Raw genomic sequence first — 27,579 nt, 5'->3', positions numbered from 1 at the left:
TGGTAAGGAGTTATATAGCAACCAACTACTTGGAGGAAGCACTGCCTCGTTTAGAACTACGGGAGCCGTCACACATCAAAAGTGACACTAGTTCTGGACTCCTAGCACGTCGAAGCATAAACTTCTCTCTGAAAGCGTAATTCTCGCCGAAATGCACCCTAGGGTGTTTTGTGAATGTACATGAGTCAAACTATAAAAAGCATAATTATGTCTGAAGCTCCACTTTCAAGCTTGTCCGTGTTGTCGTTTTTGGGTCAAATGGAGTTTTGAATGGTAACTATTTTTTGATACATGATCGCGTCAAAATCGCTATTTTTAAAACACTAAGAGGCTCGACACAACATGAAACTTCCATCGAAGTATCATCAGTGTGTCTACACATGAACTCGAGCATTGATTGAGAACATTGTTCATGTACACAGAGCTCACTAAAAGAAACGTTTTGAAAAACTCACTTGGGTTTTCTGCTCGCTGCCATCATGCCAGTCAAGGAGTGAGTTGTCCAAAACCTTTCTTTTTAGTAAACTATGTGTACACTAACAATGTTCTCAATGCTCAAGTTCATGTGTAGAGACACTGATGATAGTTCGATCAAAGTTTCACGTTGTGTCGAGCCTTCTTAGTGTTTTAAAATAGCGATTTTGACGCATCAAAATAGTAGGCTAATGCCCCTACGACTCCCATTCACGAAAATTTGACTCAGGTACATTCACAAAAACACCCTAGAGTTACGCTTGAATAAGCAATAATAACATATTCATAACATTTGTTAACGTTATTGCCATTGCTTGTGTGCGATGCTAATGCAACTCTTTCGGACCTAGCTGCTAGCTAGCTATCGTTAGCACAGTAAACGGAAAGTGAATGGGACGGCTAGGTAGTAGGCTACTGCAGCTAAGGACTTTGGTTAAACTATTATTGTTGCAAACTAAACTGAAATAACACGTTCAGCAACTTTGTGGTCTGTTAGTCCTAGCATAACTATGTTAGGTTACTACTATACTAGGTTAGGTTGTCAACTGTCTCTGGGTCTAGAAACTAGAGATCAAGTGAGCTGGTGAAAGATCACGAACAAAGTTATTTCTCTCTATTTAAATTTCGTTGGAAAATACAATGTCAATGTCGGACTGTTAGGAAGATATGACTTGAAAATGGGCTCGTAACTTACATTGCTGAATGTAGGGAAATTCTACAGATGAATCCAAGCTAATGTTTTTCTATGCATCCAGACGCCAAAGACTGAGCTGTATTCGCATATTATGTCCCTTGCTGGCCACCGGTATTTTAACATGGCGCACGTACAAGGCTAGTCGCCCCTGTGCTATGTAGATTTAAATGTGGATTTCTAAGCCAATAGGTATGCTTCGAATTGGTGGTGGTGGTAATTAAACATGAATGAGGCCACATTTATGAATGGTAAATGTTGATTGTGTTAACAAACAACTGAAAACGTTACACGTTTTAAGGGGGGGCTTTAAGCAAAGAACATTTCTGATACACTTTTTGGTTGGCCAGATGGTGGCGCTGTGTTAGGCATGGAAATTACACATGTGAATATCATCACAATAATGATATCCAACATTTTTGTAAACTTTCAGATCAATCACTTAAGGCTAAATTGTTAATTTCTGGCACATTTTCCTGCTTGGGCAGGTGGTGGGGCTATGCCAGGCAGGCCCATTGGGTGTCTGGATATCATCATAATCATAATATCTATTAACCTGAGAAGTTTCAGACCATTCATTCAAAGCATAGAACATTTCTGGCACATTTCCTGCTTGGCCAGATGGTGGCGCTATGCTAGGCCTGTGAATTACACATGTGAATATCATCACAATAGTATCCAATATTTTATAAAGTTTCAGATCAATCAGTTAAGGCATCGTCCATTTCTGGAACATTTCCTGCTTGGCCAGGTGGTGGCGCTATGCCAGGCAGGCCCATTGGGTGTCTGGATATCATCATAATCATAATATCTGTTATCCTGAGAAGTTTCAGACCATTCATTCAATGCACTGTGACTTTATGACACATTTCCTATTTAGGTGGTAAGATATTAAAACCATAACATATTTCAACATATCAAAAAATCCTACACAATTTAACATCAGCAACATCTTGGCATAATGTTCGGCAAATTTCACATGAATCTGACAAACCATCTAGGAGCAGTATGTTAAAATTGATCATTGGACATCAGTGTAATCGTCATTCTTTCTGTTGCCAGTTGGTGGCGCTATGCCAAACATGAATTTGGTGTGTCTAGCTGAAAGTATGTGCCAACCACTGGATCAATCACCTAAGGGGGCGCTACTGAGTCCCTGGGCCACGCCCGGGGCCAAGCCTTTATGCCTGTGTAGCCATTGTGATACCAAATGTGTGTGCCAAATTCCAAGACTTTTCATCCATGCTAACCACCTCAAAAATAGCAAAATGGTGAACAACAAATAATAATAATAATAATAATAATAATAATAATAATAATCCTTTCAAAAACAATAGGGCTTCGCACCTCTCGGTGCGCAAGGCCGTCCCGGCCTCGCGCACCGTCGGTGGTGGCGCTAAGCTAAATATGCATTATGGGCATGTGAATATCATCACTACCATGGTATTCAAAGACCTGTGAAATTGAAAACATTTCAAGCCATGCATTGTGAATTAAGACACATTTATTGTTTATGTGGAAGGGTATTAAAATGTATAGTTTTGCCATTTCGTCAAATTACAACATATCAAAAAAAGCTTTACAATTTAGAATCAGAAGCATATTGGCATCATGTATACCAACTTTCACATGAATCGGATCAACCGTCTAGGAGGAGTATGTTAAAATGCACAAAATGCACAATGCACAAAATCCCAATTACCTCACTTCCTGTGGGCGTGGCTAATGGCATGTTAATACAAAAGTTGATTGTTTTTGGGAGTTACACACACCCACCAAATTTGGTGTGTGTATCTAAAACTATATGCCAACCACAAGTCACAGTGACATAAGGGGGCGCTATGGAGTTCCTGGGCCAAGCCCAGTGCCAAGGCTTTTCCCCTGTGTATTCATTGTATCTCTTGACGTGTGTGCCAAATTTCATGCGTTTTCACCGATGGGAAGAACCTCTTTTGGCATCACAATTCATTACATTTTAGTCTGCACAAAATCCCAAATACCTCACTTACTGTTGGGCGTGGCCAATGCATTGTACATACGAAAGTTGTTCATCTTGGGGAGATACACACACCTACCAAATTTGATGCGTCTAGCTGAAAGTATGTGCCAACCACTGCCTCAATCACCTAAGGGGGCGCTACTGAGTCCCTGGGCCACGCCCGGGGCCAAGCTCTTGTACCTAACTGCTTTGCGTGACACCTGATGTGTGTGCCAAATTTCAAGATTTTTCACCCATCTTAACCACCTCAAAAAAGGAAAACGCTCTGAGACAAAGTTAAAATAATAATAATAATAATAATAATAATCCTTACAAAAACAATAGGGCCTTGCGCCCTTCGGTGCTCGGGCCCTAATAATAATAATAATAATAGGCTTTATATGTATAGCCCCTTTCATACACAGAATGCAGCTCAAAGTGCTTTACATTTAGAGCATGTAACACAATATGATCTATTACTGTATCATCTAAGTAGAGTTGTGGATGTGAAAAGTATTTGTTTTATTATGTCTGACGTCAAGCGTATTTGCTGTTATATCTCATGTTGGTTGATGCAGCTGTAGTGGGGTGGACAAAATGTTTTATGTTGTCACAAAGAGTTCTAAATGTATTCTTATCTGACTCCAAACAAACACTTGAATGAAAATCAAGAGCTCTTGATTCAAAAGGCGTTTTTAAATCTCTCCCCTCCTTTTCTGTTTAGCTTGAGATGGTTTCAGATTAGAATGGTTAGCATATAATTGAGTTTGTAAATAGAATGTTAATCCCAAGGTTGATTTTAATTGGACTCCATCTCTGATGTAGTACTTGCGTCTGTCATCCGACACCCCAGCCTCCATTGCCTACACCCTGATAACGGCCCACTGGGGCCTGAGTCTGCCCAACCTGGTGGTGTCTGTGGTGGGTGGAGAGGGCAAATCAAAGGTCCAGGCGTGGGTGCGAGAGGTACTGCGGCAGGGACTGGTCAAGGCCTCCCAAAGCACAGGTAGTCACATGACCTTTATACTAAGGTTGAGAGCTCAACAGAGTGTGTTCATCAGAGGTTTACCATTTCTTTCACTCTAATAGTGTCATGAAATAAAAGTAATTGCATACTAAAAAGTTTGTTTAGTCTAATACTGTTAAATCAATTTATTTCCCTTTCCTTCATCATCTTTTTCTTCAAATGAGTTGTTGTTTATGGTCAAGTCTGTATGCACATGTGTTGTACTCTCCTTAAAAACATTGCCTATAATAAGCTGTAAGGGAGCATTGTACATTGATTCAAATGTTGCATCACTCTAAAGTAAGATTACAGTGTTTACAATTCCAACTACTCACTCAGTGACTCAATTGCGGAATGTAATGATTTGAAATCCTTTTAAGCTTGTCAGCCTAGTTAGCCTTTCGAGTTTATTTGGACCTGATCTCTTCTACTTTTATGTGTGTTGTTTCGTACCGATGTAAACACACACAGGGGCATGGATCCTAACGGAGGGTCTGCGAGAGGGTGTTGGGCGCTGTGTAGGAGAGGCAGTAAGGGACCATGCCACTGCTGCATCCTCCATCTCCCAAAACAAGGTTGTTGCCATAGGGATTGCATCATGGGGGCTGGTCAATAATCGGGAACAGCTAATCCACCCTGAGGTACTGATCAGCTTCGGACAATCAATATTGCAACAGTTTATCTCAATATGCACATACACAAATGTACAAAAAGTGATTTATCTTCTCACCTCTCACTCTCTCGCCTACTCTGTATCTCAGGGTAGCTTCCCAGCGAAGTACCATGCTGACAACAAATTCAGTGACTCGTGTTGCCTGGACAAGAACTACCAGGCCTTCTTGCTGGTGGATGATGGAAGTGTAAACCGACGCGGTGGTGAGGATGGTTTCAGGGCCCGTCTGGAAGACTACATATCCAAACAACGCACTGGGATATGGGGTGAGGCAGTCAAGGATCATTTACTGTTTCCTGAAGCACCTTAAAGCACACCACACATATAACTCACAATATATATAACTACTGTCTGTACAAGTACTGTATATGACCTCCATAAGTGAAGAACAGTTTGACTGTATGATCCCTACAGTATGTAAACATAGTTATTCAAATGCATTTTCTCTGATTAATAAACTGGGGAAATGTAGGTTAGGAACAGCAAAGGATCATAGGTTGTTCCTGATGTCCATCTGCCCCTTGCTTATTGATCCCACTCTGCTTTTGGTTGTTTAAGCAGGTTAATGTTTCATGTTGTTTTGTCTGTATTTGTATTTCTGTAGGTAGTGGAACCATCAACATTCCTGTGCTATGTTTGCTGGTGGCTGGAGAGGTCAACTACATGGAGGCAAGTGTCAGGAAAATCTGTTTTTCCTGTTACCTATGTACCAGTTTGGTCACTTAAGTACTGTAAATGTGCCTCGGTGTGACAGTCTGTTTTAAGACATCTCCCATAGTTGTTATACTCACTTTATTTAATAGTACTTATGTTTAGTAGTGCTTATGTTGGATATTTCTTGTTCAAATAAGCTATAGCTTGTTCTCATCACTGCAGTTTGCAATAATGTTCCTCTTCTACAATGTGCTGCAGAGATTGAATGAATCTTTGAAAACGGGAATGCCCTGGTTGGTCCTGGTTGGCTCTGGTGGTGTGGCCAACCTGATCGGGGATCTCCTGGAGAATCCCCTGATCAGTGCTGGAGAGTCTAAGAGCGATGCGGGCTCTGGAGGAGAGCTGAAGGAGAGGCTGGCCGAGCGTGTTCGGAAGCATTTCCCCGCCGAGGCAGACACGGACAAACTGACTGAGAAGGTAGGTGGTGTCAGTCGAGGTCAGCAGAAGAGGGATGGAAACCTTGCTCTAGTTTTTTAGATTTTGTGCCAAAAATATGGTGATTGAGGATATTGATAGTAAAACTGACCCACGGAGACTATATAGACTAATAACTCGGCTGTAAATTTGAAGGCCTTACAGTATACGGCATCTTGGTACAACAATCGTTAGTTCAAAACCACCTGTTTCCTGTTTTCTTTCCAGACGTTAAGTATCTACCAGAACAGAGACCTGATCTCCATCTACAATAGAGAACAGGAGGGACCGGATGACTTTGACACTGTGTTACTTCGAGCTCTTGTCAAAGGTAGCGCAAACTGCTGTGGTTAACTGAGTATGGTGTGCAGAATTGCATGCTTGCCAAGCTACGTTATGAAAAAGGATAATTACAAGACTATACAGTTCACTTCGAGTTATAATGAATGCATATGGTCATTCTTATGAAATATGATAGGCTGGCATATGGAGAAAGGAAGTGATGTAGTGGTATGTTACATTCTAAATAGTTACCCAAGTAGTTAAGTGTGTGTGTGTGTGTGTGTGTGTGTGTTTTTCAGCAAGCAAACGCTGTACATCGGCAGACTCAAGCCCATACACTGACGAGCTGAAACTTGCTGTGACCTGGAACCGGGTGGACATCGCCAGGAGTGAGCTGTTCAATGGGGATATCCAATGGAAGGTTAGAAGCATCATGGGAAACAGATGACAAAGAAAAATGTGGCAAGGAGGAGCCCATCTAGTGCACAAATGTAACAAATGTATAGCTCAAAGTACATATGGCTAAAGGCATTGTGATAAGTACCATACAAAATCATTGTTTTTTAATGTAGTAATAATAATAATAATAACTTAGTTATTATTGCCTTTTAGGGTACCCAAGGTTGCATTGTTATAGCCCTATGTAGTCCATTGGAACTACTCTGGGAGACTGAGACATGCTGTATCTATTGTTTGTTATTCAGTGTGCTGATCTTGAAGACTCCATGACTGACGCACTAGTCAATGACAAGCCGGAGTTTGTGCGCCTTTTCATTGAAAACGGCTTGAACATCCTGGACTACCTGACCAATGGGCGCCTGGAGAGCCTGTACCGCTCTGTCTCCGACAGCTCGGTCGTCTACACCCTCCTCCAGCGCCACCTTGCCCTGCGAACCAGCGCTGCTGGCCCCGGCTCCTTAAACTCCCTCTCAGACCCGCAGTCAGTGTCCCCGAAGGAGACGTATATGATTCGTCCAGCCAAAGAGCTCAGCCTGTATGAGGTGAGCTGTGTTATTGAAATGGTAGACAGCTCCATAGAGGTTGTTAAATCCTAGGACATATTTGGCCTATGTCTGTTTAGAACTATGTTGATTGTGGGTAGTATACAGCACACAATTACCTTATTACTGATCCTTAAAGATCTACACTGGATTCATCTATTCTTACTGCAATGCACAAAATATATTTTGAGATGATCTAGAGTATTGGTTCTCAAAGTGGGGTCCGGGGGCCCCCAGGGGTCCGCAGCACATTGTCAGGGGGTTGTCAGGGGGCTACAAAATATAAAATTGTCTTATACTGTATGGCGAAAAATGCTACAGTATCAGTATTTGCATCTGCTGATATGTTACATCAATACGTCAAAACACTTTACTATTAATTAACCGCCAACAAAATGAAAGTTATGTGAAGCAAACACTATGTGTTCAACACAATAGGCATACATTTGACAAAGAAACAACAATCCTTTTAAAAAAAAATCCTACATAAAAATCCTACATACATCCTACAAAAAATCCTACATAGTCAAAGTAAAACACATATAATATAAGCATCTAACAGAAAAAAGCCTATACAGCTACATGATTAACTTAAGTTTTATGTGTTGTGATTATGAGGGGTCCTTGGAGAATTTTCCACTCCATGAGGGGTCCCCGGCCCACACAAGTTTGAGAACCCCTGATCTAGAGAATGATGTACCAAAAAGTTGCTACAGTTGATGACAAATGTCATTATACAAAACTGTTGTTATGGGTAAAAACTCAGCACAATATGCTTTATCAAACCATTCCGCAAACTATGCCACATAGGAGGAGAACCTGTTGAGTTTTTACTGTCTTCTGTTGAGGATGTTAGTGGGCTTGATCAAGCAAGTTCATGACCTGGATTGGCTTTACATGAACTGTATACATGGTTAGCTTTAACCCTTGCAACCACCATAGCAACCACAATATGTACCCTAGCAATGCCCTAGCATCCATCCTAAGTACCCTAGCAAGACCCTAGCAACCATCTTAATTACAACAACCTAGCAACCACCACTATAATGTCAACCTAGCAACCAATATGATTACCCTAGCAACCATCATAGCAACCACATTATTTAGCATAGCAAACACCATATGTACCATAGCAACACTCTAGCAACCACCACTATTATGTCAATCTAGCAACCACCATAGCAACCAACATGATTACCCTAGCAACCAACATGATTACCCTAGCAACCACTATAGCAACCACATTATTTTGCATAGCAACTACCATACATACCCTAGCTACGCCCTAGCAACCATCTTAATGATCCTAGCAACAACCTAGCAACCACCTCTATGATGTCAACCAGAGACTTTCTAATGAGGAGACACAGCACTCAAAAAATCCTCCATAGAAATGCATGGGGTTAGTTTGTAACGCCGTTGTCTACACAAACCCACCCCTTCCTCGGCAAAACGTCGACATGTGAATACATTGAGCCAATCATGTGGTGTGATGTGAATACATTGAGCCAATCATATGTTGTGTTGTGAAGACATCTTTCCAATCACGTGTTGTGAACTTGCCGCTGGAGCAAGATTGGTGTCGTGAAGCCTTGCGCACGCGCATTTCTGCTGAATAGGATGCCCGATGAGTGCCCAAAAAGCGTTGCTACATGGCCGCCGAGTGGAGGGACTTGCATAAAAGGACTAAGGTTAATTACCTTAGCAACAACCTAGCAACCACCACTATAATGTGACCATACCAACCACTATAGCAACCGGCATGATTACCCTAGCAACCAGCATAGCAACTGCTTTATGTATGCGTTTTGGCTTAAGGCGAGACACTACAGGTGAATAGGGTAACATTTTTAACAAGCACATATCACTATGAAACTTCCCCAGTTGATTACTTACATTAATATGAGAAAAAAATGTATTACAAGTTTGCTGTAATTTAATGTTTACATATGCAAATGAGGCATTATCTAATTAAATATGCGCTAATTTGCATACATTTTAAGGCACGAAACCTGAGCATTGGATACAGCCAAGTTCAAAATTATGTTTTCATTGTGTTCAGATATTAGATGGGAAAACATTTACAGAGGGATTTATGAATATCTACTTTTGTTATCCTGTAAATCAGAAAATTATGTCACTAGCCCTAAAAAAATCGCTTTTTTCCATGTTTTTAGGCATAAAATGTCATGTAAGTCAGGCTAGGAATAATATATCAACAAACCCCTCTGTAGAAATCTTCGACATATAGTTAGGCATAAGTCTAGAAAGTTTGGTGTATGTACGTGCTTCTGAAGTGGAGTTTTTGAGCTCAGAGTGTGAGCGGAAACTCATTTTGAGAAAACAGCCTTGAAAGACAGCCAATGAGATTCCGTTCTCAGCCTAGACTCGCCTTTGAACTTTCGCGATTGGTTACTGATACAAAGGAAGTGTCCATATATGGATCACATAGCGTGATACAGGAAAAACAGAGCTTTCCAACGGTAGTACACATGTTATGTTTTGGACCACGGTCGCGGGAGTGCATGCAAGGTTAGAATGCTAACTTTTGCTGAATTTAGGAGAAATATACAGGCGCGAGTATACACAATATAATGAAATAAACACCTAAATGTGTAAATCGGACTTTTTTGTTGTAGTAGTGTGATAGAATACATGCTAAGGTAACATACTAGCTCAAAATCTCGAAATTGACCAGTGCATGAAAAAACGATGTTTTCACCTGCCGTGTCTCACCTTAATGGATGTTGCGTTAATGCAGACAACTTTTGATCCGTGTGCCCGATTTTTAAAAAATTAGGTACTGTTACAATCCTTTTGGCAAACTGCACCTGATCAAGCCCACTCTTGCAGTTCCTTGGAAATGGAATTCTAGTTTGTATTGTAATGTCTCTAGACTACACTCATGTCTATGTTATTGAGAATATGATGCTGTGCAGTGGGGCACTTCTTTTTCGCCTCCTGTTCCATGAACTTAGTCATCATTCAGAGAAACACAGTAACCTCTCACCCCACAGGAGAAGCCATTGGGGGAGGGTTGTCTTGTGACATGTATAAAGTAAACTTACTGGATGCTTAGGACGCAGAAAATGTGTTTACACTTATTTTTATGTCTAACAGGAAATGAGTTGGAAGTGGAACTGACCTCACTCCTTGGGTTTCCTTGCAGGTGTCTTGTGTCCTGGAGAGTTTGTTAGGGGATGTGTGTCAGCATTTTTACTATAGTCCCTTATCGCTTGACATCATGACCTCTAAGAGAAGAGCTTTTAAGGTAAAGCCACCACACACAGGATGATGCTCAAGTTTACTTTTGCCTACTTATACATACATCAATAGCCTAAAGACCCTTCAGTCTACACTTCCAACTCTGACTATGACAGTAAACCGTAAAAATAGTTTTGAATATCCCTCTAATTAGAAAGACTATGTCCACACTGCACATTATGCCTAATGACCGAGAACAATATAATTTGCTTATGCCCATTCTTACATACATTATCAACAGTATCTTACATTCAGCAGTTCAATACATTACAGTACAGGTGTATAAGACAGGTGTTCTGTCTTATACTTTGACGGAGTTCATTAGTGTAATATCCTGATATATGGTACAGTACAGTTGGGTGTAATGTTACAAAGTAACGCGTTACTGTAATCACATTACATTTATCAGTAAGGAGTAGTGTAACGCGTATACGTAAGTATATATAAGGATGTATATATACTCTTTTGAACCTGTGAGGGAAATTTGGTCTGCATTTATCCCAATCCGTGAATTAGTGAAACACACTCAGCACACAGTGAACACACAGTGAGGTGAAGCACACACTAACCCCGACGCAGTGAGCTGCCTGCTACAACAGCGGCGCTCGGGGAGCAGTGAGGGGTTAGGTGCCTTGCTCAAGGGCACTTCAGCCGTTCCCACTGGTCTAGGTTCGAACCAGCAACCCTCCGGTTACAAGTCCGAAGCACTAACCAGTAGGCCACGGCCGCTACTGTTCTAAATTCAGTAATCACACTACAGTTACTAAAAGTGTGTGAGCAAGGATTACTTTATTCTCCTATTTGAGATTCTCCTATTAGGAAATAGGAATCCTCTTCCTTGAGCCGTGGAGACGCATGTTGCGGTGTGCTTTACCCTGTCATGAACAGGGTGAGTGGAATCAGGCTGCCTCCTACAACAGCTGCCTCTGAGACGGTCTTCTTGGCTTTAGATCAGTGTTTCCCAACATTTTTCTCCTTAAAGGCCACCTACCCGAACTCCTACCCGCATACACACACAAAAAGAATAAAATGATTAACTTATAAGTTCAGAGGTCAGAGGTAATAAATAGCTACATGAATTTAAATGTGGAACAAAAATATGTTTTCATTTGGATTATACAGAATTTTGATTATCCAATTGGGTGTATTATTGGGATTTTTTAAGAGCTAAAACTAAAAGACTAAATATTTCCTGTATCTAAAAAATCTGCTGTTCAAAATGTTGCGGTAGCGAGTGCATTCTAAGTTAAACTTTTTGCAAGTTGTGTGCGTGTCACCATTCAACATTGCGAAGCAGCAGCTTCTGTGGTGCCGTATTTGTGAACTTGAAGGCAGCTTTCAGTAAGACAAAGCAATAATTAGCTATCTGTCAGAAATATGTGGTAGGCCTACAGCGCAACCTGGGTTGTAGAGTGTAGTAGACTAGATTATGCTACCATGTATCATACAACGTCATTAATTAAATAATAAATAAAATTTTGAATGGATTTTGGGAGTTTGAGATTTATTTTACTGTAATTTCCCAACTATTAGCCACGGCTTATACATTGATTTTGCTAAATTTCTTCAACTATGAGGTTAACACACGGGCAGTTAATATGGTATGGTTTTGTTTCTTTTAACTTGCATAAAACACTGCCCTGCAGCTTATACACAATGTGGCTAATATACAGGAAATTACTGTGGAGTTGTGTGTATTTATTTCTTTGTTCTGTACTTTGACTATGTAGGCCATTCTGTCATTTTGTGTTCTAGAAAGTGTGTAAGTTCCTGCAGGGTCCATGTGTGTACCGACAGAAGCGCTGTTTCTACCCCTGGGCCTCACTCTTCATCTGGGCCGCGCTTCAAAACCGCAAAGAGATGGCCATCTATTTCTGGGAGATGGTAAAGCACTTCCGGGTCACTTCCGGGTCAGGGATGTCCGCTTTATAGTCAGAGGCCCACTGGTGCCAGTAAGATTTAAAGTGGAAATGTTTAGCATTTTAATGTCAATCACAGAGTAAGGGTTCAGTAGTTACATACTGTAACTCCGTTTTATGTATGCTAATGTCAGAGAGAAAACAAAAGACCATGTATCTTTCTCTCTCTGTTCCCCCTCCCTCTTTTTCTTTCTTTCTTTCTTTCTTTCTTTCTTTCTTTCTCTTTCTCTCTGCCCTCTCTCTCTCTCTCTCCTCTGTCAGGCTGGAGAGTCAGTGCTCAGTGCCCTGAGTGGCTGTAAGCTGCTGAGAGAGCTGTCCAAGCTGGAGATGGAGACTGAGACGAAAAACTCCACGAAGGAGCTGGCACAGATGTTTGAGAACCTGGCATATGGTATGAGAGACAAGCTAAGTATAGTGGAGAAAAGAGAACATGTCCATCACTTTAGTCCATAAGATGGAATAGGGTAAAATGAATATTAAGGCACGGCACCTTGACCATGCGTGGGTGTGGATTGGTATAGTTTTTCCTTCTATCTTTTGCTTTCTCTGGCTTTCTGTCTCTCACTCCCCCTCTCACTTACACTTACACCATCTCTCCATCTCTGTGTCTGTCTCAGTCAGATTTAGTGAATATAACTCACTCACTCAGGTACTCACTCACTCACTCACTCACTCACTCACTCTTTAACTCACTCACTCACTTTTTAACTCACTCACTTTTTAACTCACTCACTCACTAACTCTTGAACTCACTCATTCACTCACTCCCTCACTCACTCTTTAACTCACTCACTCACTCACACCCCCCCCCCTTTTTTTGAATGGTCACTTGCACAGTCCTCCTTACCTTCACAACACAAGATTTGCATTTGTCGATTGACTTATCGAGTCTAATATTAAAAATGGCGTCGCCCGGAAAACAAGCGGAAAAGTTACTCCAGGTATTGTGTGTATGAACTGTCTTCTAAATAAACTTTCAGCACACATAAAATGTTGCCAATGCCTCATTTTAAATGTTAAGAACCTAATTACACTGTCAACGAAGTGTGGAGCTCTTGTTAGCCTTGTACAGTAGATAGCCTTGTACATGCCCGGTTGCTACCGCAAACAGCGCTATAGAAGAATCTGTAAAAACTAGCTAATTTTGGAATGCTTCGAGTCTGGATAGGGTCATGACTTGTCCATGACTATAGCTTATGGTCATACTTTAACATATCTAAAGCCCATTTAACACTGGATTTCCCCTTTAACTCACTAATCCACTCACTCTTTAACTTACTCACTCACTTACAATTTTACTCACTCACTCCCTCTGTATCCCTCTCTGTCTGTGTCTGTGCAGGTGTGTTCAGTAAGTGCTATGAGAGTAGTGAGAGTCGCTCATTCACACTGCTCATCAGGAAGTCTCCAGTGTGGGGCGCGGCCACCTGTCTACAGATGGCCATGGCGGCCGACGCGCGCGTCTTCTTCAGCCACGACGGAGTGCAGGTCAGCTGGCAGACATGTTGTCTGGGCCGTCTGTCAATATGAGCACTAGACACTTTAAAATTAAATTTAATACAACATTTTGAAAATGTAGAGTAAAGTTTACATACACTACTTTCGGGTGAAATTTTATGTTAAGCTTACAACAGCTAGTCTTTTTAGCTAGCTGTTTTATTTTTGATGCAATTTTCAAAATCCTCACTGAGTCTCTCTCTCTCTCTCTTTTTCCCACCACCTCCTGAAATGCATTTCTGTGTTCCCCTGGCAGTCTCTGCTGTCTCAGATCTGGTGGGGAGACATGGACAGAAGCACGGAGGTGTGGAAACTCATCCTCACCTTCTTCATCCCTCCCCTCTGCTACACCGACCTCATCTCCTTCAGGTGTGTGGAGCGCCTGACTAGACTCCCCCTGCTCCCCAGTCTCTCTCTTGCTAATCTCAAATCGAGGAAGATGGTTGGATGATGGATGATCCACTATATTTATTCTTGGAAGTTCTATCTTGAGAACTGATAATTACCAAAATATGTATTACAAAGCTACAAACAGTAACAACAGTTTAAATATTTAGTTGATATTGATTTTGTCTGAACTGAATACCCCGATACGTGCACTCTAGATCCTATTTTGAGGAAGCACATTCTGACCACAAGGGGATGCCAAAGTAAAAATGTGCTTTAGCTAATAAGGATGTGTTTCCTTTAAAAAAAAAAAAAAAAAAAAAATATATATATATATATATATATATATATATAATATTTTTTGGTGATCCCAAGACATGGCCTCCTAATTGACATGGCTGCCATATTGGATTTTATTGAAATGATTATTTTTACCAGACCATGCCATTTTTCACCAAATTAGATTTTGTCCGTTACGGCCAGTTGAAATCAGTAAACTCACCCATGCACTTGACATCAATTTTCGTTGCCAGCTCTGCCCTGCTGAGCTGATTGGCCCCCTCATTGCTGTTATGTTATTGTGTTTACTCTGCTCTTTTCTCTCTGTGGTAGAGAACTGGAGGAGCCTGAAGAGGCCAATACCGAGGCAGGAGAAGGAGGCACACGGGCAGGAGACCACCACCACCTCTACGGAGAGACTGTCTTCTCCTTCTCCGACATCAAACACCTAAGTCCTGAGTATGTTCATGTGTTTGTGGCCCCTATTGCTGTTCAATGTACTTTGGTTGGTATTCATAAGCATATGGATGGTATTCGTTCCATGCATATATTCATTGAAGCACTTGTGCATTTTCTTTCTCGTCTTGTGATTCACTTTCTGTCCCTTTTTTCTCTCTTGTCCTCCCTCTCCCTCTCTCGATCTCACCTCCCTTCTCTCCGTTTCTCTCATAAACACACTCGGTCACGTGACAGTGAAGCAGAAGAGGCCGAAGCTGATGGCCATATAAGGACAACCACAAAAGGTCTGTGCCACCCTCCTCCAGTCCTTCTCTCTCTTCTCCTCCACATCCTCCTTGTTCTCCTCATCCGCCTCCTCTACCTCTTTCTCTCTCATCACTTCGTATTCCTTTTTGGCAGCCCCTTTATGTGCCCTATTCATTTTCACTAGTCACCACCCTCTCCTCACTCACCATGTTCTTCTGCACCTCCATTGTTACATTTCCAGTGTATGACTGTCTTTAGTTCTCCAGTATTGCAGTATTGTGCCCAGTGTCCATTGAGAACACATTTATCACTGCCACCCTCTCACGTCTTCTGCATCTTGTTGTCTCTCTCTCTCTCTGTGTCTGTCTTTATCAGTGTTTTTCTTTGTCTTAAGTTTTTATGGAACACATTGAAACATTGAAATGCATTCGGTACATTGCTAAATACTTTGATGAATCTGTGTCATGATGTTAATGCTCGGAAATGCATTGATTCAAATGTAATAATTCGGTTATACTGTTGAGTTAATAGTGATTTGCTGATTTGTCTGTCAAACTGTCTGTGTGTCTGTGTTTCTCTCTGGAAAACAGGTTCACCACATCCAAAAAAGCATCCTTTCGTGTTCTCACGCTGGCGCCAATTCTGGTACGCACCGGTGACGGCGTTCCAAGGCAACGTCCTGATGTACTTTCTCTTCCTGTTCCTCTATGCTTACGTCTTATTGGTGGACTTCAAGCCGCCACCCCCGCGTGGCCCAGCAATAGCTGAATATTTGTTGTACTTCTGGGTGTTCACCATCATCTGCGAGGAGATTCGAGAGGTACCCACACCAAAAACTGTATTCCAGTCATGCTTAGGAAATGCCATTTCCAAACTATGCCATGTCTGTTTCAAAACAAACATGCTCACATACTTCAATAATAATAAATGAGAGAGAAAAATACAACAAAAGCATTGAATTAACAATTTCATGCTTAGTCAATCTTAGTTGAAACTTGTTCTCCCATCATCTCTCTTTCTTCTCCCTCTCTCTTGCAGACATTTTTTGTTGGTAGTATGACCCTTCGCCAGAGGCTACGGTTATATTCACAGGATGTATGGAATAATTGTGACCTTGTTGCTGTAACTCTCTTCATCGTTGGCGTTATCTGCAGGTATGACAACCATTGACTGGGTTAATGATTCCTTGGCAAGTGACATTCTGTCTTTAGACCAGCAGAGGGCGTTGTCACTCATTGAATAGACTACTGCCCAAAGTGAAGTTCAGAAATCTTGACATATTAGTACTGGCCTGCAGGGAGTGTGTCCTACCTGGTTGATTCTTGTGAGGTTTCTAGTGTTGTGTTTTTTTTCTGTGCCTCAGTGTTGTTTTAGCAGAGGTACATACTTGTGTACCATATTTGTATTTGTACTGTTGCCTGTAATGTGTGTGTGTGTGTGTGTGTGTGTGTGTGTGTGTGTGTGTATGTGTGTTAGGATGTTCCAGAGGACGTATGAGCTGGGCCGTAGTGCTCTGTGTCTGGACTACATGGTGTTCACCATCAGACTCATTCACATCTTTGCCATTCACAAGCAGCTCGGGCCCAAGATAATCATCGTCGGCAAGATGGTAGGAGGCAGTTCTACCTTAACTTACTGAACAAAGTAAACATGATGTCAAGACGTATATGTTAATGTGCTATATTTGACTGATTTATCGTGTGGAATGTTTACTTTTCTCCACCAGATGAAGGATATATTCTTCTTCCTCTTCTTCCTGGCGGTGTGGCTGATGGCATATGGGGTGGCCAATCAGGCGCTTCTGTACTCCTATGACCCCAGTCCTGATAGGATATTTCGTCGGGTGTTCTACAGGCCCTATCTGCATATATTTGGACAGATACCTGTGGAGGAAATAGACAGTAATAAACACCATTTTACTTTACTTTAATTCTGGAGACTATAAATTATGGAGAAACTTTAACATTCTGTTAACAGGGCTGTGCTGTTAATAGTGGCTACTGCCACCATTGTGCCCTTGAGCAAGGCACTTAACCGTGAGCTGCTCTGGGATGACTGACACATATAAGTCGCTTTGGATAAAAGCGTTAGCCAAAATGCAGAGTAAATATAACATTTCACTTCTCTATCTATCTCTTTCTCTCTCTCTCTCTCTCTCTCTCTCTCTCTCTCTCTGTTTAGCTGGGAAGACATGGGACATGGAATGCACTAATAACAGGACTTTGATAGAGCAGGGAGATGAGCCCTGCAGGGATACCTACCCTAACTGGCTAGTGGTCATCCTGCTGGTGGTCTACCTGCTGGTCACCAATATTCTGCTCATCAACCTCCTGATTGCCATGTTCAGGTAGCTCAAATACATCCTTCTCAAGCTTAGTAATTTCTCTACTGTCACTTATTGGACTGTTTAGACTGTGAAATGTTAAGGGACTACTTTGTGAACACTATTCAACTCAAGGAATTTGAAATGTGAAGAAGGCTTGAAGGACACCCTCGTCTATGATGCCCTTTTGAGAGGTGCAAGTAGTTTGTGTAATTGAATTAGGCCACAGCCTACAAATACATGTGCATAAAAATATGTTCTCTTGCTCTGCACCCAGCTCCACTTTCTCAAAGGTTCAGGAGCGCAGTGACACCTACTGGAAGTTCCAGCGGTACAACCTGATCGTGGAGTACCACTCCAAACCCTCGCTTGCTCCCCCCTTCATCTTCCTCTCTCACCTGCACATCCTTGTCAAGAGAAACATCCGCAAGGTCCCCTCCGTCAAGATCCATCACTTCGGTGAGATGCAGTTTTATTTATAGATGTCACTTGAAGGTTATGGAAGAATGTGCAACTCTGGCAGTGCCTGTCACTGAATACACACACACACACACACACACACACACACACACTCAACACACACACTCAGTGTGGGGTTGTTTAGCATAGCTAATCTTAACCAAAGTCAGGGAGTCTGTTAGGTCCAAAAATAAGAGCTTGGTTGCAGAGGCGTATCAAGCTTTTTAAAAATGTGGGGGTTGTGGGATAGGAAAATGAAACAATCCGGCCAAATTATAAATAACTCCCTACAGGGACATTGTAAGTATTTTCTGAGAGGGGTGCGGACTATATTGGTGTCTGGGAGATTCTCCCCCGAAAAAAAAAATGAAATTCTGATTGCTAAACACACCATTTTAATGCAGTTTGGGAGCATGGGCGGGCCCAGATGTATTAAGGGCCCCCCACTTATTGTTGTATATGTGGGAGGGGGGGTTTAGGTGTCCTCCCCCAGAACATGTTTAATTTGTTTGATGTGATTTCCTGTATTCTGGTGCATTTTGGGGATGGCCAGTACTAAATTCAATCAGATTCATAGCCTACATCCTGATTTGTTGATATTGAGGCAATGATTCCATGCAAAGGTTTGGGCTTCAGGGCCCCCTGACCCCTTGTGCCCCTGGGCCTATGCCCGGTAGGCCCGTGCAGTAATCCATCCCTGTTTGGGAGGGACAGAAGAAGCAGTGCCCCTTATATGTGTGGCTCATGTGACATGTAGGCCTACATGATCTACCTGCTATCACTTCACTATTTGACACTATACCCTACCTGGAGACATATCTCATGTTATAAATCAAGAAATCATTTCAGAAATTATGTTTTGTGCATATGGGTTAGCAGGCTACAATAAACTGCCTAACAGACAGCAGCCTAATTTCGAGGTATCACTAATATCTATTAAATAAATGTAAATGACACAGAATAGTGACAGAACTGTAAGCTCAAATTCAAAAACGTTTGAAGTCTACCCAAACATATGCAAAGGGAATATAAATAAATTGTGTTGCATATAGCCAGCTTAATGTAAATGTAAAGATTATGATTAGCCGTTTCTATGCTTTTTCCATTGATAGTTACAAAAAGCCACGTTGTTGTTTAAACTATTGTTGCTTCTAGCCCACGTTACCTCCAGTTTCACTTGCTGCAGGGACGCACACATTGCATGAGCGCTCATACGCGTTCTATTTGAGTTCTACATGCTGGAAATCTTAGTTCTCAGATGTAGAACTCAAATGTGTCTTGACGCCGCCGTTAAGATCAAAATAAGATGTTCTAAATGGAACGCGATCGTATTTAAGATATTACGATAGATGTAGCACTACGACACACACTGACAGTGAAATGCCGCCGACGTTTGTGATCAGATCAAATAAGACGTTCTAAATGGAACGCGATGTAATTAAGCTGTTCTGATCTTTTCCAAATGTCTTGGAGACGTATGTGTGCTGACTGGGCTATTTCTATATAGTTGATGACACCAAATGAATAAGTATTTCTGATTGGGGAAACTTTTAGCCTAGTTTTTTTTTCCCGTCCGCGGTTCCATACCATCTTGCTGCAAATGATCAGACGTGTGAAGCACCGGGCATAACTTAATTTCGCGGCTGTGTTAATTGTTGAGGAGGCCCATAGTTTGAGAAAAGCTGCAGATCATAGACAGAAAAAGCATAATGCTCTGAGAACAGTAGCCAAAGGTCTTTTTGCAGAAACAACAAGTGCCTTGGTGCACGCACCTCCGCTTTCACTTTGACTCCCTGCATTTCTACATTGTGACAAAAACTGTCAGTCAGACAGTGAATTTTGGTTTACTAAATTAGCATAATGCGGTAACAATTACCATTTCAATTCAACCTGAAATCTGCTCACTGCAGACGTTATAATGCAGACCCAAGCAGCAGCACAGCCTTGAAAGACACACACTTTGAATTTGATCAGAGCGGCTCTGGTTCTTCACTGGCTAACTTGATGTGATTGGCTGGATGACCATTCAATCAAATCAACAGACCTATTTGTGTCTCTCTGTGTGTGCGTTATGGTAGATACGGTTCCAACTCTTTACGGGAGCGTTTATTTCCATATTTTACTTTCATTTTAATCTGTCAAAAAGCGTGGGGGATAGAATCGTGTTCCAGCAAAAGTGTGTACGTTATAACACCCACATCCCCCACGCTTGCTACGTGCCTGCTTGGTTGTCATATTGAGTTCAGACAGCTGCTCTTCATGTTTGCTGATAACATTTGAATTAGAGCCCAACCGATGGGATTTTAAAGGCCGATACCGATTTTTATATGGTCGATAAATCAGCCAATATTCATTTTTAACAAACACAATGTAAAAAATGTGCTATGATGTAATATTTAGCATGTTTAAAAGTTTTAATCAAGGTTGGACATTGTGTTTAAATAGGCCTAACTATCTGGTGTCCTAATGAAAGGCTGTTATACAATAAAACAATTATTATGAATAATAATGTCAGGTCTTTGTTCTTATCTGTGCATACCACTGCCACGATAACTTTTAAGGTATTTACTTTATGCTTTATGATGGATTTTTACACACTGTTTACAGCATTAAACAGTTTGATACTTTGTGTGATTGGGAAGGAAAATTGCAAAATCATACCCATACTCTCATATGACCGGCGGCTTGAACACTTTGGATGTTTGGAGTTTTAAGCGCCCAACGTCATTTTCCAGGCAGCGCTGCATGGAAGGCACTAGAGTTGGGCAAGGGTTAGGGCTAAGGTTAGGGTTAGGTGTCTTGTAGTCGGCGGTCGTAGCGCTGCCTTGAATTCGACGGTATGGGCTTAAACACCATTGAGCAACACGTTGCCTTTCGGCGCCAATGTTAACAGGTTACAGCGGCCACAAGGCCTCCACCATATCCGCGTCTCAGGTGCGGCTCGAACCGCGCTGCAACCGCGAATAGATTGTGTTTAAAAGGGGAGGTGGAGGTTACATGTGTACTATAAAGTAGCAGATATAGGGTGATCACCAACCAGACTCTGAAAAGGAGGACAAGTTGACCAAAATGAGGACACACCCCAATTTATGGGGGGGTGCTTGTAAAAACGCTTTCCTTTAGGCCTACTTGACTTAAAAAATGCCGATAGCAATAGATCGGCAAATAGCTAATATCAACTGATAATATCGGCACACTGATTTATTGGTCGGGCTCTAATTTGAATGGTCTTTAACACATAAGAGCTTCATTCTTCATTGCTTTTCTCTTAAGACTGTTCTGAAAAAGCAATGATGTGTGATTAATGTCATGCAGTAAATTATAATTATGGCATAATGGCATAATTATAATTTACTACATGGAATAAGTATAAGAATATTTTTCGTGTATCTAGCCTTTGCTTTGTTAATTGCCATCCAACTCTGACATATTTATTTGCCCACTCTTACAGCCCAGGTGCTAGAGGGGAAAGCGGCCAACCGCCTGATGACGTGGGAGGGGATTCAGAAAGAGAACTTCCTGTCTGACGAGAGCAAGAAGCAGAGGGCCAGTGACTCTGAGAGGCTCAAGAGGATGTCTGTCAAGTGAGTGCTCTGCCAACATTTCTGAGGAGGAGTGCTTTGCCCCTCTTCCCTCTTCCACACCACAGTATGCCAGAGGGGTATTCCAACAATGGGGTTTAGTCATTAACTCTGAGAGTACGGTAAACCCTCTAGAAGAGCGCCACAGCATTGTTTTACTTGGAGAATGAAGCCGTCATGCTCCACTATGAAGTTAAATTGATTTATCAGTAAATCACATTCTCGCAACACGCCTCTGCAGGTTAAGCAAGTGTTTGTTGTTGTATTTTTCATACAATAATAGGGTTTCTCTGTTTACTGTGTGTGTTTAAGGCTCTCTACATACAGATATGCACACATTTGGCTGTGGGCTCTGTTCTCAACTGTGTTATTCAATGCAATATTCAGATTTAACAGCAGATGGTGGTTGGGGAGGAAGGATGGTTGGACATTTAAACATGCATGCAGCCAAAGATTGTTTCAATATTTGTTTTTATTCATCACTTTTTAAAAATTAATTGTATATACAGATATGTTATTTTGTCCCCCAACCTGAAGCTTAATGTGAAACAGCTTATCTCTACTGTAAGTTACAGATGTTATGGAAACAAACCCGCTTTGTTTATCATAATAACAAAGACGTGGTGGGTAACATATTTTGCCTGATACAAGGAGAACCTGCAGCACTATTTGTTTATGACTGCCAGTATACCTGCCAGCCACCCTAACAATATTGTGGGGGCAAAAAACATTGCATTGCATTGTTTATTAGTTATTGCGTTCAGTTCCAAAACTGTTCACCTGTGCTTGTTATTGTGTGGGACAAAACACTTGCAGGAGTGTTATGTCATCATTGTTTATTTGTCTTGAGTGCACAGGTCTAAGTGATTTACGTCTTTCCGTGTGTCCGAAGTGAACCCTTTATTGAAGGAGGGGGGGGGGGGCAGGGCAGATGTCTATGTTTTCTGGAGTATGTGCTCCATGGGAGTTCAACCTATGACCTCTGTGGTGTTACGATCTTTCTGTACTAGTTGAGCTGCAGGTGCTGAATGAGCTTCATACAAAGAAGAGATGCCTGATAGGATCGCAGTGCCACTTGTGACCTGAGTTTTTGTTTAATAATGAACATCTTTCTTTCTTTCTTTCTTTCTTACTTTCTCTCTCTCTCTCTCTCTCTCTCTCTCTCTCTCTCTCTGTGTTACAGAGTGGATGGTATGATCAAACAGATGGCTGAGATGAGGGACGTGGATCACCGACTGAGAGCTCTGGAGTCACAAGTATGTTCCATTAACACTGCTGCTAGTTATGGAACATCAGGTCCTCTAAAGCGGTCACTTTGCCCATTTGTGTCCACGTGTCCTCACGTTCTCCATTCTCTGTCTCTCTCCCTGTTCCCTGTTTCCCCCCAGATGGAGTTTTGCTCAAGTGCCATGCAGTGGGTTATGGAGAGTCTGACACAGAGCAATGTGGTGAAGTCCGCTCGTCCCCCACCTACTCTCAATGGTACGTCCCTCAGTCTCTTTATGCATGTTATCCTACTACACATCTGTGGCTTCTTAAGAGCTCTCTGCAAATATTTCCGAGCACATGACATTTTTGTTCCTTTTTTGACTTTTTGTTCCCTTTTCTCTTTTTCAGAAACGCAGTCATCGTTTGCATCAAGCTGATCCATTTTATTTCGTCATGAGTGTACACACACACACACACACACACACACACACACACACACACTTTGTCTCAGGGTCAGAAGCGGGCAGTGTGTTTCTTGCCCCTTTCACCAACACATTTTTTTTTAACAACTTTTCACGTCTTCGTAAAAAGGGCCCCTCATTGTTTTCTATTTCCATTTTTGAAACGGCACTTACTTTGCAGTTCATTGTTCTCAATGTTCCCCTGTGCAAAGTGTTCCCCTGGGACCCGACCTGCTTCTCCCCCTTCATTGGACGCAAACCTGTGTGTGTGTGTGTGTGTGTGTGTGTGTGTGTGTGTGTGTGTGTGTGAGAGTGTGTGTGTGTGTGTTTGTGTGTGTGTGTGTGTGTGTGTGTGTGTGAGTGAGTGACTGTGTGTGTGTGTGTGTGTGTGTGTGTGTGTGTTTGTGCGGGGGGGTGAGTTGGTTTAAAGGAGGGTTGCTTTACTCAGAAATATGACTGGGGGGGTTGTGGTGGTGGTGGGTTTGTCTTAACAGAATGAATGGCATAAATGCTTTTGCATTGTTGTGCACTTTTTTAAAAACCTGTGTCATATGAATTTGCAATATTTTTTACTGATCGTTTTTATGGTTTTGCAATATATGCCAAACAGAAACAGTGCTGCAGAAAAAGACGGGTGCTCGAACAACACACTGACAGATTTACAGTGGGTCATGGGACTCTGGGCAACCACACAGCTAACTGCCCTGTGCTGGGTGAACAGCTGTAATCCGGTTGCCTGCCAGTTAACGCTAGGCTAACTCTGTGTGTTTACATGTAATCACAGAAGGAGAGAGAAAATGGACATGGCATTAGCAGGTTAGCTGCTGTGCATGTTAGCAAAGAAGCTACACTACTGTTTGCACAGAGTATAGGATTTTAAACAGAATAATATATAGTTACAAAACACAGTATGTGTGCTAGGAAAACCAAATATAATGCTGGAATTGTATTTATGTTTATAGTCTATTTTTAATAAATATTGGACAACTCAATAGCACTTTTGCTTATAACCAAATGTTACAACAGTACTAGTGTACTGTAATCGCAATTGTATTGATTTCTTTGTCTACACTAAAATATTGCCACTTAGGCTACAGGGTACATACAAGATAAGTGGCCAATCTATTAGAAGTCCTTCTGTTTTTTGGTTGTCGCTGCTGTTTATTCTACTGTATATTGTGAGGGTGTTCTCTCCTCTGTTCCTTATGCAGGGACAAGCTGACACTAGGGCTTCATCACTGACTGTATCCACATAAGCGCTTGACAGTTTTACTTATCCATTAGTCTGTAATATATACGGTGTTACTTAAGAACTTGTCCCACTTAACCACTTTCTTGGTTCATTCAGCAGTTTTAAGTTTAGTGTCATTAGTGTCTAGTATTCTAGATTTAATATTTTCTTTAGTCTTTAATATTGTGCATCAGTGGTAGTGTGTGGTATGCAGGGTCTTATTTTAAAAGATGGCGTTTAGAGGTATGGAACAGCTCAGCAGAAATGACCCATGAGATGGGGTGAGGGCTGAACACATAGTTCTGCAACGTGTCAATGCTTCTCACATTTCTTTTGAGGTTAAGAGTCATCTAATTCTCTCTCTCCCTCTCTCTCTTACTCATACTTAGACTACCTCTCCAATACCATTTGTTCCTATCCAGCAGTTACAGTTTGTTTGACACCTTGTACTTGTGGTTCTCAATTATGTTCAAGGCCTCTATGACATGATCATATCAAAGTATTTCTAATAAAGGTTAACAATCCCACGGACGTCTTGTTTCAACTCAATGATTCGATCAATCACACATCTGACGTTGAAAATGAATCGCAGATAAGCTGTTAGTCTCTATGTTGATGCACGCTTTCTATTTTTTTCCTGTCATACAGCCCGTTGTTAATAAGCGGGCAGCTTCTTGCTCGTAACCAGAGACAAAAGGGTAAGAGTCGGTCAGCTCACCCATGATGGCTAGATGAAGTGACCTTTAGGGGAAAAAAGAGGGATGGAAAAAAAAGGGTGAAAGGAGAAGGTGAAAGGAGGAGGTGAAAGGGTGAAAGGAGGAGGTGAAAGGGGGAAGAGGAGAGTGCAGAGAACGGAGGAGCTCGAGATGAAGTTTCAGCGACGGAGAGATCAATTGAAGGTCATATTATGTGCTGTAATGGGCTTGCCATTGAGAGGGACTTTATATAGCCAGCTTGCCCACCTGTCAGAGGCTAGCCAGGCCTTACTCAGTGAAGTGTCAACGCTTGGCTGCTCACAGCCCCTGTGTGTGTGTGTGTGTGTGTATGAGTGTATGTGTGTGTTTTGTTAGCACGTGAGTTAGGCCTGGTGTCCCTGCTCATACTCACTCCCACCCCAGACCCCCATTGCTCTCTCTCTATCTCCCACTCTCCCCCTCTCTCTCTCCCTCACTCTTTTTTAAGGGCAGAAGCCGCTCCATACTTGCATAGCCATGTGGTTCCGTCAGTCATCCCTCAATGCGCCACTGTTCCACGTCGTCCTCTGTGTGTGACAGCGCGTGAGTGAGCCAGTGTGTGCGAATGTGCCTAGGAGTACACACCGGGGCCAGCCACTCTCTCTCTCTCCTTCCCTCTCTCAATCTCTTTCTCTGGGCCACTGCTCTGACTCCCTCCATTGGGGCTAACAGAAAGAACAGAAGATATCAACCGGAAGATTCTTTTGTCTGGGGAACCGTGTTCTTTTGGAAGTAGCTTTTGTCCTTTTGGAGCTGTGAGTGTGTTTGGATTACACTTGGAGTTTCCCTGTGCTGCTGGGTTTTTGTGCACACCGGTGTGGATACCTTCCTGTTGAGCTTGTAAGTTGGACTGGTCTTCCAGTCAGTATTTCTGAGTGGCTTCTTCAGAGCTGCCTGTTAAGATGGCTGCCAGGCGTTTGTGGCTGCTGGGGTTGCTGGTGGCTCTGCTGAGCGTGGGCATGAGGACGCAGGACGTGGCCGCAGAGGCTGAGGAGGAAGAGGTGGCCGGCCTGGAAGAGGAGGCCGAGGAGGTGGACGCTGGAGAGGAGGAGGAAGAGGAGGCCGAGGCAGGTGAAGATGATGATGGAGATGGGATAGAGGACACGGGAGATGGTGATGATGATGAAGAAGAAGAAGAAGAGGCAGCTGAGGAGGAAGATGTAGAGGAGGAGGAAGAGGAGGCTGCTGCAGAGGAGGAGGAGGAGGAAGAGGCAGAGGAGGAGGAAGCTGAAGAGGCAGCCGCTGAGGAGGAGGAGGAAGAGGCAGCCGCTGAGGAGGAAGAGGAGGAGGAAGAGGCAGCTGCTGAGGAGGAAGAGGAGGAAGAGGCAGCTGCTGAGGAGGAAGAGGAGGCTGCTGAGGAAGAGGAGGAGGAAGAGGCAACTGCTGAGGAAGAGGAGGAGGAAGAGGCAGCTGCCGAGGAGGGTGATGATGAGGAAGAGGAGGAGGCCGGAGAGGAGGAAGAAGAGGAAGAGGCTGCCGAAGATGCTGATGAAGACGAAACCGATGAGGCTGCTGATGAAGATGATGCTGAGGAGGAGGAGGAAGAGGCTGATGCGGCTGAGGAAGAAGAGGAGGCTGGTGAGGAGGAGGAGGAGGCTGCAGCTGAGGAGGAGGAGGACGAAGAACATTCCGACGACGATGAGGCAGAGGATGCTGAGGAGGAGGAGGAGGAAGATGCTACCAATGAAACAGAAGTAGAAGCTGCAGGTAGTGTATCTACTGTCTGTCTGCTAGCATGTGCAATAACTGGGCGATGACTTTAGTTTAACTGGGATGAGAAATGATAGACTTTAATTGAGATTGGTTGATGCTATGGAAACAGAGGGAAGCAAATCTGGCAGCCCTAACATGAGCACTGTGCAGTGTTGAGTTGCAATGCACTTATCAAGCAACTTTACCATCACAAACTTGAGCTTCATTGAGCTCCACAAGTTAATTCAGATTTTAAACTCCCTTATTCACCGAAACTCATTCAGTGAATTTAGACTCTTAGACATTTGTAGGCTATTGCTTTTGCTATCATTTTGTAACTCCGTTGCTGTGGTGGACAGTCTGTTCTCAGAGCTGTTCATGTAACTCTCCAGGGCATTTTTTCTAAACACCTCATCCCTAAAATAGGCTGCTATATCAGCACAGCCATGGGTATCCCAACTATTCCAAACTCTTTAAGTCCCCTTCACTTGAGCGATGCTCCAAAGTAACATCAGCCTCCGAAATGTATACATTACTGTATATTACAGTACGTATCTATTACATAAGATGCTCCTGTGGACTTGTATTTCTGGCACCATTATTTC

At 42.4% G+C, this 27,579-nt stretch overlaps 2 protein-coding genes across 2 annotated transcripts in view; one reads left to right on the top strand and one right to left on the bottom strand.

Annotated features, from left to right (window-relative positions):
* Window positions 1-1,426, bottom strand: part of LOC121699857 (synembryn-A) — a 28,895-nt gene extending 27,469 nt beyond the window's left edge. Inside the window, exon 1 of the mRNA XM_042082363.1 lies at window positions 1,169-1,426. The gene's annotated coding sequence lies outside the window, so the exon portion shown is untranslated. The remainder of the gene's footprint in view (window positions 1-1,168) is intronic.
* Window positions 1-25,075, top strand: part of LOC121699836 (transient receptor potential cation channel subfamily M member 4-like) — a 30,850-nt gene extending 5,775 nt beyond the window's left edge. Inside the window, exons 4-28 of the mRNA XM_042082294.1 lie at window positions 3,969-4,149; window positions 4,621-4,790; window positions 4,911-5,088; window positions 5,427-5,491; window positions 5,735-5,953; window positions 6,179-6,281; window positions 6,532-6,653; window positions 6,937-7,233; window positions 10,403-10,504; window positions 12,253-12,381; window positions 12,678-12,807; window positions 13,759-13,904; window positions 14,170-14,282; window positions 14,913-15,038; window positions 15,273-15,322; window positions 15,875-16,104; window positions 16,323-16,438; window positions 16,761-16,893; window positions 17,011-17,185; window positions 17,466-17,631; window positions 17,885-18,066; window positions 21,518-21,650; window positions 22,831-22,903; window positions 23,036-23,129; window positions 23,265-25,075. Coding sequence (XP_041938228.1) covers window positions 3,969-4,149; window positions 4,621-4,790; window positions 4,911-5,088; window positions 5,427-5,491; window positions 5,735-5,953; window positions 6,179-6,281; window positions 6,532-6,653; window positions 6,937-7,233; window positions 10,403-10,504; window positions 12,253-12,381; window positions 12,678-12,807; window positions 13,759-13,904; window positions 14,170-14,282; window positions 14,913-15,038; window positions 15,273-15,322; window positions 15,875-16,104; window positions 16,323-16,438; window positions 16,761-16,893; window positions 17,011-17,185; window positions 17,466-17,631; window positions 17,885-18,066; window positions 21,518-21,650; window positions 22,831-22,903; window positions 23,036-23,129; window positions 23,265-23,293 — 3,462 coding nt within the window. The 3' untranslated portion in view covers window positions 23,294-25,075. The remainder of the gene's footprint in view (window positions 1-3,968; window positions 4,150-4,620; window positions 4,791-4,910; window positions 5,089-5,426; window positions 5,492-5,734; window positions 5,954-6,178; window positions 6,282-6,531; window positions 6,654-6,936; window positions 7,234-10,402; window positions 10,505-12,252; window positions 12,382-12,677; window positions 12,808-13,758; window positions 13,905-14,169; window positions 14,283-14,912; window positions 15,039-15,272; window positions 15,323-15,874; window positions 16,105-16,322; window positions 16,439-16,760; window positions 16,894-17,010; window positions 17,186-17,465; window positions 17,632-17,884; window positions 18,067-21,517; window positions 21,651-22,830; window positions 22,904-23,035; window positions 23,130-23,264) is intronic.
* The last annotated feature ends 2,504 nt before the right edge of the window (window positions 25,076-27,579 follow it).

The sequence above is a fragment of the Alosa sapidissima genome, chromosome 24 (genome assembly GCF_018492685.1).
Source record: "Alosa sapidissima isolate fAloSap1 chromosome 24, fAloSap1.pri, whole genome shotgun sequence".
Classification (NCBI taxonomy): domain Eukaryota; kingdom Metazoa; phylum Chordata; class Actinopteri; order Clupeiformes; family Clupeidae; genus Alosa; species Alosa sapidissima.
The sequence above is the reverse complement of the archived record's forward strand: the minus strand, read 5'-3'. Positions and strand labels throughout refer to the sequence as shown.